This window comes from Poecilia latipinna, unplaced genomic scaffold (assembly GCF_001443285.1).
Source record: "Poecilia latipinna isolate Pla-1442-1.1 unplaced genomic scaffold, P_latipinna-1.0 Scaffold4491, whole genome shotgun sequence".
Lineage (NCBI taxonomy): Eukaryota > Metazoa > Chordata > Actinopteri > Cyprinodontiformes > Poeciliidae > Poecilia > Poecilia latipinna.
The window spans coordinates 1-14,023 of NW_015117107.1; the positions used below are offsets into that span (position 1 = coordinate 1).

General features: G+C 40.0%; 1 protein-coding gene across 1 annotated transcript; it reads left to right on the forward strand.

Moving 5' to 3' along the window:
* Nucleotides 1–1,855: 1,855 nt before the first annotated feature.
* LOC106942711 (adhesion G protein-coupled receptor G3-like) lies at nucleotides 1,856–14,017 on the forward strand (the record flags this gene model as incomplete). The annotated part of the gene is made up of 9 exons (XM_015026045.1): nucleotides 1,856–1,987; nucleotides 2,640–2,798; nucleotides 2,876–2,918; nucleotides 3,005–3,093; nucleotides 3,481–3,599; nucleotides 12,722–13,002; nucleotides 13,150–13,246; nucleotides 13,342–13,661; nucleotides 13,751–14,017. Coding segments are annotated over 9 exons (1,356 nt in total), but the record flags the coding sequence as incomplete, so codon positions are not given.
* Between the last annotated feature and the right edge of the window lie 6 nt (nucleotides 14,018–14,023).

A 14,023-nucleotide genomic window follows, 5' to 3' on the forward strand; every position in this document is an offset into this window, starting at 1 on the left:
GCTCTCCCTTAGAAATAGGGTGAGAAGCTCGGTCATCCGGGAGGGACTCAGAGTAGAGCCGCTGCTCCTCCACGTCGAGAGGAGCCAGTTGAGGTGGCTCGGGCATCTGGTAAGGATGCCTCCTAGACGCCTCCCGAGTGAGGTGTTCCGGGCACATCCCACTGGGAGGAGACCCTGAGGAAGACCCAGGACACGCTGGAGGGACTATGTCTCTCGGCTGGCCTGGGAATGCCTTGGGATTCCCCCGGAGGAGCTGGAAGAAGTGGCTGGGGAGAGGGAAGTCTGGGCCTCCCTTCTGAAGCTGTTGCCCCCGTGACCCGACCCCGGATAAGCGGAAGAAAATGAATGGATGGATGGATGGATGGATGGATGGATGGATGGATGGATGGATGGATGGATGGAATTATTTCCATTTCCTAAAAACCCCCATAGTGAGAATTATGTCAGGGAATTATTTTTTAACTTCTTCAAAATAAAAAAACTTATTCATTAATTTCCTCAGTATTTAACATTGCCTTTAAGCTGTATGACTTGGGTCAACAGTTTTGGGTTTCCAAGCTTCTCACTGTAGCTTCCTGGAGTTCTGGTCCATTCCAGATAGAGATGCTGGAACGGAGTCCAGTCGCCGTGGTAGCACACACCTCTTCAGATCTACCTACAAATTCTCTCAATGATTGACATCAGGGCTTTTTCATGGCCAAGCCAAAACACTGACCCTGTTGTCCTGAAGTCACTTTCTAAACACTTTGGCTGAATGCTGAGGGTTACTGTCCATTTGGAAAACCAATCTGTGGTCACCTTTAACGTCATGGTTGATATCTTTCAATGTTTCTTCAGTATTTCCACATAATCCTCTTTAATCTTCATATTTTATGAAGTGAACCAGTTCCTCCTGCAGCACAGCAGCACCACAATATGTTATGTTCACCTTTTCCTTCCAAATGTAACGGTGGTCATTACAGCCAAACAGTTCCACCTTAGTTTCATCAGACTACAAGACACGTCTCTAAAAATTAAGTAATTTGTTCTTGTGAGAATTTGCAACCCACAATCTGCCCTTTTGTGTTTCTTTTGGGGTAATGGCTTCCTCTTTGTTAAGTGGCCATTCAGCTCATGTAGTCTGTCTTATCAGCTTCAGCCAGAATCTTCACAAGGTCTTGGACTTTTGTTCTGGATTTAAGCTTCAGATTTTGGACAAAACATGGCCATCTCAGGAACCCAGAACCAATCTCCTTCCTGAGTGTGACAATGGTTGGACATTCCCATCATTACTATTTTTGCTCATAATTGTTTAATCAGGTGAATGCAGCGTCTTCAACTATCTGGAAATTGATGAACCAGACTTGTGCAGCTTCACACTTCTCTTCATGAAATCTTGGGTGATTTCCTTTGACTTTCCTGTTGTGTTAAAAGTAAGCAGCCCAATTAACTCAAATGTGTCAGTTAACCTATCAGAGGTTAGCCATGACATCATCGTCTTGGTTTTCGCTCATTATTTAAAGGGACAGTAATCAATCTGTCCTCAGACTTCAGACTGACCTAAAAAAAGAGAAGATCTAAGACAAGAATGTTAACTTTGGACAGAGTTCACAGACAAAAATGTGTATCTTTTTATTCGGTGTAAGTCATTTGGTTTCAACTGTATAACCGTTTTGACTCTTCAAAATACAAGTTGCTCTTGTTGAATTGAATTAATAAACTAAATTCATGTTTTGACAATTACAGGATTAATGTGTTTATGTTTATAAACTGTTTTCAAAGTTTAATTGAACTGGGACATAGTAAATCATTAGATTACATTTACAGGACATGTTGTGAAACATAACTGGTTTTAACTGAATAAATTCCTTCTGGTTTTAAGGCTGACGTGAGTCCCACATCCAATCACGAGGTTCGAATCCCATCATCAGCTCTTCAGAGAATCAGAACACAGTCAGAGGAAACCATCCAGGTGGTTTCCTCGGTGATCAACAGCACATTCTTTCAGGTGTGATTCTCTGAACAAGCAAGTGTAATGTTCTTTACACATTTTGCTGGACTTCCAGCTAACTCTAGCGTGTCATTGTGAATGACACGCTAGAGCAGGGGTCCCCAAACTTTTTCCTGCAAGGGCCACATGACTGTTCCCTTTTCTGATCTGGGGCCGGTCTTAGTTTTTCGAGAAAGAAACCTTAGAAAAGTTTTTTGTTGACGGGGGGGCGGAATTGGATTACTGCCGATGACATATTCGCGTTTGTAGATAGGTTTTTACCCAGAATGCAAATGGAAAAAAACCGTGAGCGAAACGGTGACTGGTACTGACTAGTATATATTCCATTGAGGGAAACTAAGTTTCATATCTGCTCAAGAGCCCCTCTGGTGGTTGAAGAAAAATCCACATATATCTGAAAAAAAAACACTGAATGGTATTGTTCGGGGGGCCAGACCAAATGAGGAGGCAGGCCAGATCCAGCCCACAGGCCATATTTTGGGGACCCCTGCGCTAGAGTAAGCTGGAAGTCCAGGTGGTTCTTTCCTTCAGGCTCATTTGCATTAATTTCCATTGTGAATTTTTTATAGTACACAACAGAGACAGTAAAGGCTGTTTCTAGAGGAATACTAGTTTTAAAAGAGAGGTCAATTCTGTCTCCTTGTTGCAGCGAACTCCTCGGACAAGAGGAAGAAGCATAATTCCCCAGCCAACTGTCAGAGTAAAGGAAACTGTTTTAGGAGAACTGGTTCTGTTTGTGAAAGTTGGAAGCCAGCCAGTCAGCGATCTCACTGAGCCGGTCCAGTTAATCTTCTACCACAAGGAGAAGGTAACTAAATAAATACAATAACAAACATTTAAAATACAAGAATTTTCCTTCATTTTGAATCCCTTTCTATGTTTCAGGAGATCAGTGGAAAATGTGTGTTTTGGAAGGAGGATGAAACAGGTGCAATATGGATGCAAACAACTTCTCTACTCTTAAATGAAAGCATCAAGTCAGGATTTACATGTTTGTTTTTCTGCTTTCATTAGAGTGGAGCACTGAAGGCTGTTATACCAAAAAATCAGAAGATAAATTTATCTGCAGCTGCAACCATCTGAGCTTTTTTGCTGTGCTTGTGGTAAATCCTGTTTTTCTGTCACGTAATCTAGTCCATGTAGTGTCTTCTAAAACTATTAACATTTTGTCATCTTAACCTAAAACTTAAATATTTTGGGGGGATTCTTTCACAACAGGCCAAAACATAAACTAGTGCACAATTGTAAATTGACAGCAGTATCTTAGATGGTTTTCAAATCTTCATCAAATACATATCTGGAAAAATCCCCTTGCATTTACATTCTGCCCCACATTTGCTGCAGTTCCTGCACCGATTAAACACAATGATCAGATTTAACTGTAAATAGCTTAGCATATCAGAGGTGAACACCAGAAACAGCAAACAAAATGTCTCCTCAGAATTGGTATGAAATGCACTTAAGCTAAATTTTATTTTTTCCCTGTATAGAATCCAGAAGTGAAGGTGGATGAGGATCATGCTGAGGCTCTCAGCTACATCACCTACATTGGATCAGCGCTCTCTGTCTTCTTTGCTTTCATCAGCCTTTTCATCTACGTTGGTCTGCAGTAAGTTTTTACTTTAACTTGAACCTTTTTTATTAATGGGATTGACATAGTTTGTATTGTAAGGCTGTCCAATTTTTTTGACTTGACAGAATTAAAAAAATAAATCTCGTCATAATCTGTCTTTATTCATTAACTTTTAAATTGATAATAATTAAATATTCAATGGCATTTAATTTTCATTGAGTTCTTTATTCACAAACTGAACAGAGAATCCAAATCAAGCAGCTGAATACATGTAGCTGCTTTTCCATAGTGACGACTAGCTATGGCCCCAGTAACTACATATGAACATTAAAATTAAACAATTAAAATATGAATGATTCCCCTACTGTGGCCTGAATGCACACCAACTTGAATTGCGTACCTGCTTATGCATAATCAAACTTATAAATATTTTTATGTTGATCTGGAAATCTGGAAGCTGAAGCCCTGCTCTGCTTCCACCCTGAAGACCGGAATTACAAGCACCACTTTAGCCAAAGTTTTCAAATGGGATAATATTTCTCTAACTAAAGACATCGGAAGACAAAAAGACTCTCTGAACAAGAAGTTTTTGTTCAGAGATTTTAGCAGAAGGTCCTGCACCAGACAAAGAGTCTTGTCCACAACTCTTCAAATGTCAGCTACTGGACAGCAAAATGCATTTAGTTAAGTGTCCAGGTCAGAGAAGATACTCAGATTATTTTTCTATTAGTATTGATTCGTTTAGTTGCCTACACAATGTGCTCTGTACGTAAAGTTGAAAATGTTTATGCATTTGCTGCACCAAGTGGTCAAGTGAGTAAATTCTGATCTGGCAAAATGACAGATGGCCTTCGGGTTTTCTGTTAACATTGAAAAGAACAAGAATGCAGAATATTCCAATAACAAAACCCCTGCTTAATATTTATTTACAATGAAAAACTTTATTACCCCTCTTATATTTAATATTTAAAATGTCTAAATTGGGAGTAATGTGGTACTGAAGTTAAATTATGTGTGTTGCACAAACAGGGCAAATAAGGCTGATTCTGATAATTGTGAACCTCTACCAATGGTTTTCATGGGTAGAAGTGTCACATACCAAAACCATGTATACACAAACATAAATGTCATGAAAGCCCTCAGCCATCATAGTGCTCTGTTATTAGTCCTGTGACCTGGACAGGACAGGACAGGATGTGATGCGAGTGTTCAAATCAACCACAAAACCAAAACAAACAAGGTCCAGAGACTGGTTGAAGATGATAGCGTTTTTACCCAGAGACACATATCCTGTGCTGAAAAAAGCTGTAAGGCCACACTACAAAAAAGAAGCCATTACTCAAAAAAAAAAAAAAGCATTCAGAGGGAATATTGAAACATCTCGCAACTTAAAGATTTGGCACAAATGGTTTTTTTTAAATGGACAGTGACCCTGAGCACACCACCAAATTAGTTATGAAGATGCTGAAGGCCATCTTTGTACTGGTAGAAAAGCATGTTGTCTCACTTTAATTGTGTCCCTGGACAAGACACATAACCTGCTGTTCTGCTGGTGTTGGTCATTCAGTCTCTTGTTTTGCCAACTGAACATTATTCTGTACCAGGGCAGCTCACTACTATCAGTGTGTGAATGTATGTATGAATGGGTTATTGACTGATTGTAGCATGAAGCCCTTCAGACCTGATAAAGCGCTATACAAGTACTGACTATTCAGCTACAGACACAAATCCAATGGGATTATTGTAGAGCAGGAGAAAATGGTTGTCTAATCTATTTTTAGTGTGATCTGCATGCCTTTATTTCCCACAATCTGAATGGATACTAGCATTCAGATTGACAGACATCCTTCAGTAGCAGGTTTTGATGAGCTAGTTAGGTGCCTAACCTCGTATCTCCTCCACCAGAGCAGCCACCATTTGTTAGTATGGCACAGAGTGGCAGCCTAGCTGTTGTGCGTCCTTGCGACTCTCAACATCATGTTATACAAAACAGTTCCATGTGAACACTGTTTCCCACTAAGCAGTTTACTCTGTGACACAGAGCATACGTATGTGGTTGCAAATTTTCCTTTGCAGAGATGGGTCTGGTGGATGTCTGTATTGTGTCCGCCTGACGTAAGTATGGACCTCCACAGAGTGAAATGCACCTGAGAATGCGGGGGCATTTAACCAAGTATTTCACAAATATGGCTATTATGGAGAACTTGGGAGAAAAAAAACATGGTTTAAAGAAAACCTGTGAAATGGTATGTTTGGAATTTGCTACAAACCATTTCAGAGACGTAACAAACACATGGAGGATGACGCTCTGGTCAAATGAACTTTTAGTATTACCTATCAATGGCAGAAAAATCTAAGAAAACCTGCTTCTTCTTTATCGCTAAAGTTTTTAGGGGGAAATAAATTATAAACAGTTCTACATCTTCCAACATCAGAAAAAAGATTCTGCTGAAAAGAGCTTCTGCTGTTCTCTGCCACCAAATAAAAGTGGGAGAAAACAAATAAAATGGATGTTGTAAAAAGCACATACCTTTGATCAGATATGTGATCTTTATACAATTTTATGCTGTTCAGATCAAAGTCAGCAAGTGAAATCGATTAGCAGCGATGGATGAGAAACCGCATGTGTCTTATATGTTCTTTCAGCTTAAATAAACAAACACTAACCAAAGATTTTAACACCCATTGCGACATCTGTTGTGTAGAGGCAGAGTTATTCTTGTATTAGAAGTTTGTCACACACAATCATGAGATTGGGTTTTTCTCATATTTTTATGGAGTCTTTGAATCATAAAAGGAATCTCACACTTGAAGAAAGAAACAGAAGACCTAAAGTGACACATTTACAGGTTTTGACTGATAGAGTTAGGCAGTGTAAACATCTAGAAAATATGCTTTACTTTAAACTGTCTAATAATTTTAGACCTAACTGTCAGTGGGTCATTCTCACACCACCAAAATACTTTACACTCTGTTCTCAAAACCTATTTCTCACAGGAAGATGAGTCACACAATCTCCTTTCACAATCTCCTTGGTAAATAATAATCGCCTTATTTGGAACTGAGCACCAAATGTCAACATCACACCAGTTTAAAAAGTCAAAGTAACATTCACACAAGCTTGATTTTTGGAGATTGCTTTAGTCTTGGCACTTGTTGAATTAGCTGTTAGCTTCAGCCTCCAGGTCCAATCAATAAGGACATAGACTAACTAAAGGCACAAAGAGAAAAATCTACTGTAGATAAACTAAAAATCTTTCAAAAGAAAATTACTAAAGAACTCTAGAACTATTAAATCACCACAGAAGCACCCGCCTACTGCTGGAACAAAACAAAAGCTCCTCAAATGACTCTGGTCTTATTTTTTGTTTAGTTTGAGGTGCCAACAGAAATATGGCAGAAGTTCAGGAAAAATTGTGGGAGTCCTGGAGACTTACAAGAAGATTCACTACATCTTTGGGTCAAAACCTGTGGAATACAAAATAAGTAATCAGTTCTGACCCAGTCAACTGTCACAGGTTACTGTGGTGTTTGGTTCAGAGAACTCTTCCTGGGACTTCAAAGGACGTTCTAAATAAACCTTTAAAGGTTTACTCTCAGAATCATGAGTGATTAACCAACTCCAATCATTTGTTTTTTGCTTTGCACAGCAAGACATCAAGGTGAACAGTAGTCATGCAGGAAATGTCAGAGTCAGTTTTATAATGCATATGCAAAGAATATTTGCTAACACATTTCTGGGTGCACAGATAAATCCTCCATGTATGGAGTCCTCAGTCCTCTACACAGCCATCACAGGTTGCAGGTCTTACCCCTTCATCACAACCCACTTTTCTGTCTAGTCATTAGCAAACAAAGGCAACTAGACCCAAAAATATCCTTTATAAGAAAAAAACAAACAATGCATTTCTGTCATGTCTCCCTTAGTCGACAACGTTCAGAGAAGGGCCTCAACATCCACATGCAGCTAACGGGGGCGTTGTTGTGCCTCCACCTCGGCTTCCTGAGCAGCAGTTTCTGGATCCTTCTGCTAGATGAGAACAAGTACAGCTGGGTTTGTGGAGGTCTGGGTCTCTTCCTGCACTGGTCTCTGCTGGCCACCATCACCTGGCTGGCCCTGGAAGGATTCCACCTTTACCTTCTCCTCATCCGAGTCTTTAACATCTACGTCAGACGATACCTGCTCAAACTCTGCCTGGTGGGATGGGGTGAGTTTGGAACTTTGGTTGGGAGCATGAAGCTAATTGCTCCAAACAATTAGCAAATTTGTATAGTCACTGTTTGGATTAACCTTTAAACAGTGACTAGATTATTTTTTTGTTTTTGACCTTGATTCTAATGGCAGCTGTTTGTCCTTCCTCTTGCTTTCTCCTCAGGCTTTCCTACCCTTGTTGTGGTAATTTGTGGGCCTTTAGGTGTCTATGGCAGATACACTCTGGAAACGAGGGATTCCAACAACCAAACATCAGAAATGTAAGACATTTCCATGAGTTCACATGTGCAAAAGAGTCAGTCAATGAAACTCCTAAACGACCACAGTCTCTGTTTTGTTACTTCTTGATGAACAGATGCTGGATGAACAGTGGCAACCCACAGACAAAGTTGGTCATGTACATCACTGTGGCTTTTCTTTGCCTGGTGGTGCTGTATAATTTCTGCATGCTGTTGCTGGTGGTGTTTAAAATGCGGGAGTTACGACGTGGCAGAGGAGACCGTGAGTCCAGCGACTGGAAGAAGATGAGCAAGGAGAACGAGTCCAGGTTATGGAAGGACGGTGCCACAGTTCTCGGCCTCAGCTGTGTACTGGGGTTACCATGGGGACTAGCCAGCCTCACCTATGTTACTTTAGCTGGAATCTACTTGTTCACCATCTTTAACTCTCTACAAGGTCAGTCAGTATATGCGACACTAAATATTGGTATCCATTGATAGTCGTTGATTCACCTGAATTATTTACTGGATCTTTTGTCTGTTCAGGTCTATTTATGTTCCTGTGGTCAGTGGCTTTATCAAGCAAGTCTCGATCAGAAAACAACTCTTCAGTCCGAGATCCTTCCACCCAGAAAATGATGACAACCAGCTTCAATAACTGAATCACAGATTTTTGCTGCATAAACAAACAGCGCCTAAATTAGGTGTTGACTATCTATTGGTCTTATTTTATATGCTTTATAATTTTACAAACAATGAGTCTTTTTGCTAATGTTATACTTTTCTATAAGATGTCTTTAAAAAGACTGTGCTCCAGAAATTTTATGTTCTTTGCATGTATTTATTGTTTAGATTTTATGTTTATAAAATATATCATGAAATAAAAATTATGTCAACGTCTATGTTCATCCAAAGTTTTTCAGTTTACCTGAAAAGCCCAACCAAATTGTTAGACAGCTGTGGTTTGGCTTCTGTGTGGCTGTTCATTTAGTTCACACAACCATCCACAAGAGGGAGCCAGGAGTTGCTGTTTAACGGGGAACCTGCTAAGCTAATTACATGTACCTGCAAATTCTCAGCTCAACCAGAGCTGATAAGGAGCCAATTGCCAGTCCTCTGATGCCTGAGTCTTAGCTTTACTCTGGGCCTTCCAGTTATTGGTCTTTTTATGTTCCCTGAGCTAGTGATGGGCAAATGAAGATTCATGAAGCAGTGAAGCTTTCAACACTTTGGTTTGCAAAAAGGTTCATTACTCATTGCTACATTCATCACTCACTAATGACATCTGCTGGTGAAACTGTAACAGCCTTGTCACTCCATTGGATCATACTTCCAATAATTAGTAAATGCAATATTGTCACAAAGTTTTTATCAAACTTAAGTTTAGTAACAGGAGAATCAATTAAATCATATTTAATTGTCATGTTTTAATTATTAAAATGATTTGTAGCCAATCTAGTCCTGGTTGAACGTCAGTGGTTGTGTTGGGTTTTCTTTTATGCCAGATACTGATATGACAATAAAGACATTTGATGTTTTAGTGTGTTGGGAGAGGAGTGCTTGTTGGGGCATTTGCTTGGATTTCTAATTGGCTCTGATCCCTTATATTTAGCTAAATACAGACTTTTAGTCTTGCAACAGCATTAAATCTGTTTCTGCTGTGCAAGACTGATATATCTTTGCTAATCAGACTACAAATAATAGTGGAAATTTTCAGAAGGTGAGAAATTGGGACACGGAGGGGTTAATTAATTTTACTTAAGAAGAATTTTATTGTGAGCGATCATCTCAAAGTATTCCCAGATGTCAGAGATTTTCCTCGTGCTGGCTCCATTTCAGTCAATCAGTCTAGCTTATTTGTGTATCACATTTCAGCAACAATGCAGTTCAAAGAGTTTTACATTATAAAATCACAAAAATATAAAGTCATATAAAAACACAATAATTGACAATTGAGAAAACCAGTAACAAACAGTACATTTTGATGAGTGCCATCATCAAAATCATCAATACACTTCAAATATGTTGGTCAATGTTCCTTTTATTTTGGCCACTGAAGACAAATATTCCCCTCTGATTCACGACCAAATGACCTACAACAACCCATGAAGCAGCATGGCTCATCACGCTATTATTTTGAAAACCGACACGCAAAATAAAGCAGTCGTGTCCCGGGTGATGCGAGGCGTCGGTTTTCAGCAAGACGGCACAAGCATCGAAGCGGGGCTTCATCTGACACGCCCCCTTTTTACCCGGTACACGCCTCGAAGTCTGGATTCAGATGTTCCATCTCTACTCTGAGCTTTTTGAATTTTTTTGTGGCTTAATCTATGATCTCCTTTAAAGGCGTTTTCTGCAGCAATCTGGATTCTAGTGATGGTGAGATGAAGCTTCCTGAAGCACTGAGGCATTACATCCAATAGTTTGACTCATGAGCTGGTGCACCACGGTGCTTTATTTGATCTGCTGCGACATCAAGTGGAAAATATATGTAACATAGGCAAAGTGAAAACAACTTGAAGCCTTACAATAAATAAGTAAATTATGTTTATGATTCTGATCATAAACATAATGATCAGAATCATTATTCTGAATATAATAGAATATTCTGATAATAGTCTTAATCTGTTCATCTGAAACAATGGCTGGATGAAAAAAGAAATCAGAAAACAAATGGGGGGGAGAGAGAGTTGTGATTGACTTGTTACTCTAACCAAGCTATGTCACAAGGGACAAAATTACATCATTTACTAAAGAATAAAAAGTTTAATTTTGCTTGAATCTATGTGATTTCTCTGTTTTCAGATGATTCCATCTGCTACGGAAAATACCCATGCTCACAGAGCAAAGATGAAGCAAGAAATGCATCAGCTGGTTTGTGGAAGTTGGGATAAAACATTTTGTCACTTTCCAAATATTCCAGTGGATGTATTCTGTCTGACCTTTGAATCCTAAATTGACTTGGCTGAGCTTGACCAACCTGGTTAGTGCCTTTCTGCAGAGCTCAATAAACCCTCAGCACAGGTGAGGTTTTTTATCATTAAAGTTAATTTGGACACGACGCTTATCCTTTTAAAACATTAGAAATTATTACGCAGGATCCTCTGTCTTGGTTTTTTGACATTATTGGTGATGGTTTAATAATGCTGTGGGAAACTATTTGGCAAGATTAAAATGTTGCCAGACCTGGGAAACTTGGGTCCATCAGAAAAAAGATGCTCCAATGAATTGCACAAGCAATAAAATCTAAAACAAGAAACTGTGACGTGTGAAACAGCAGCGTCTTGCCTTTCATTTTGATCCGCAAGCAAACTGACAAACCAGTTCTGAATGGTGGAGTGGTTTTAAACGTCACAAGCTGCTCCTTCAACACATGCCTCAATACGCTTCATAAAAATCCTCCTGGATTACTCGACTCACGCTCTGAAACCTCAGCACAGAAGACACATCACTACTTGATTCTGCTCCCTGTGCTGAGTTTGTTTCTCCTCGTCTTCTAAAGACTCTGAAGTTCTCTGGTTCAAATCTCATGACTGGCGACGTCTTGTTCCTCTTCCTACAAGTCTGTGCTGCGTAACCTGTCCCCCCTCTAACAATGTTACCATCCAGCAGCCTCCACCAGACCCCTCCACAGATCCCCGGCTCCCAGCTTTACACAACTCTGGATCAGCTGAGTCTTCTTAACATGGTACGTTTTGCTAGACATTGTCAAACATTGAGAGGTTTGTTATCAAACACGCTGTTTTGAAGCCAAAAACCTCTGAAATATATAGGGACACATCGAAAATCAACTAATTTAAAGTTAAAACTTTAGTCTTGGCACCTGTTGCATTAGCTGTTAGCTTCAGCCTCCAGGTCCAATCCATACGGACTTGCACTAACTAAAGGCCCCAAGAGAAACATCTAAATAACTAATAATCTTTCAAAAGAAAATTAATAAAGAACTCTTGGACTATTCTTTTAAATCACCACAGAAGCACCCATCTACTGCTGGAACAAAACAAACTCCTCAAATGCTAACATAAATGTTGAATTGGACCGTTCCAGGTCGCTATCAAGCTAATTTTCTATTAACATCTCCATAAATCTTTTTCGATAAACATGACGTTACCAAGACACATGCAAACATACCATGATCTTGTCTTTTTTTATATTCTCTCTTTTCTCTCTCTGTGATAAGTCTTTTTTTNGTGCCAACAGAAATATGGCAGGAGTTCAGAGAAATTGTGAGAGTCCATGAGACTCACAAGAAGATTCACTACATCTTTGGGTCAAAAACTGTGGAATACAAAATAAGTAATCAGTTCTGACCCAGTCAACTGTCACAGGTTACTGTGGTGTTTGGTTCAGAGAACTCTTCCTGGGACTTCAAAGGACGTTCTAGATAAAACTTTAAAGGTTTACTCTCTGAATCATGAGTGATTAACCAACTCCAATCATTTGTTTTGTTGCATTGCACAGCAAGACATCAACGTGAACAGTAGTCATGCAGGAAATGTCAGAGTCAGCAAATACTCTTTGCATCTGCATTATAAAACTAACAACACAGATAAAGCCTCCATGTATGGAGGCCTCAGTCCTCTACACAGCCATCACAGGTTGCAGGTCTTATCCCTTTATCACAACTCACTTTTCTGTCTAGTCACTAGCAAATAAAGGCCAGTAGAGCCAAAAATATCCTTTATAAGAAAAAACCAAACAATGCATTTCTGTCGTGTCTCCCTTAGTCGACGACGTTCGGAGAAGGCCCTCAACATCCACATGCAGCTAACGGGGGCGTTGTTGTGCCTCCACCTCGGCTTCCTGAGCAGCAGTTTCTGGATCCTTCTGCTAGATGAGAACAAGTACAGCTGGGTTTGTGGAGGTCTGGGTCTCTTCCTGCACTGGTCTCTGCTGGCCACCATCACCTGGCTGGCCCTGGAAGGATTCCACCTTTACCTTCTCCTCATCCGAGTCTTTAACATCTACGTCAGACGATACCTGCTCAAACTCTGCCTGGTGGGATGGGGTGAGTTTGGAACTTTGGTTGGGAGCATGAAGTTAATTGCTCCCATCAATTAACTGATTTAATTAACAAACAGTGGCTAGACTAGTTATTGTTTTTGACCTTGATTCTAATGGCAGCTGTTTGTCCCTCCTCTTGCTTTCTCCTCAGGCTTTCCTACCCTTGTTGTGGTAATTTGTGGGCCTTTAGGTGTCTATGGCAGATACACTCTGGAAACGAGGGATTCCAACAACCAAACATCAGAAATGTAAGACATTTCCATGAGTTCACATGTGCAAAAGAGTCAGTCAATGAAACTCCTTAACGACCACAGTCTCTGTTTTGTTACTTCTTGATGAACAGATGCTGGATGAACAGTGGCAACCCACAGACAAAGTTGGTCATGTACATCACTGTGGCTTTTCTTTGCCTGGTGGTGCTGTATAATTCCTGCATGCTGTTGCTGGTGGTGTTTAAAATGCGGGAGTTACGACGTGGCAGAGGAGACCGTGAGTCCAGCGACTGGAAGAAGATGAGCAAGGAGAACGAGTCCAGGTTATGGAAGGACGGTGCCACAGTTCTCGGCCTCAGCTGTGTACTGGGGTTACCATGGGGACTAGCCAGCTTCACCTATGTTACTTTAGCTGGAATCTACTTGTTCACCATCTTTAACTCTCTACAAGGTCAGTCAGTATATGCGACACTAAATATTGGTATCCATTGATAGTCGTTGATTCACCTGAATTATTTACTGGATCTTTTGTCTGTTCAGGTCTATTTATGTTCCTGTGGTCAGTGGCTTTATCAAGCAAGTCTCGATCAGAAAACAACTCTTCAGTCCGAGATCCTTCCACCCAGAAAATGATGACAACCAGCTTCAATAACTGAATCACAGATTTTTGCTGCATAAACAAACGGCAAACATGTCTGTAAATTACTTAACATGTTCCTATATAAGGTGTTGACCAACTATTAGATCTCTTTTATATGCCTTATAATTATCTAAACAATGACTATTTTTGCTAATGTTAGACTTTTCTATAAG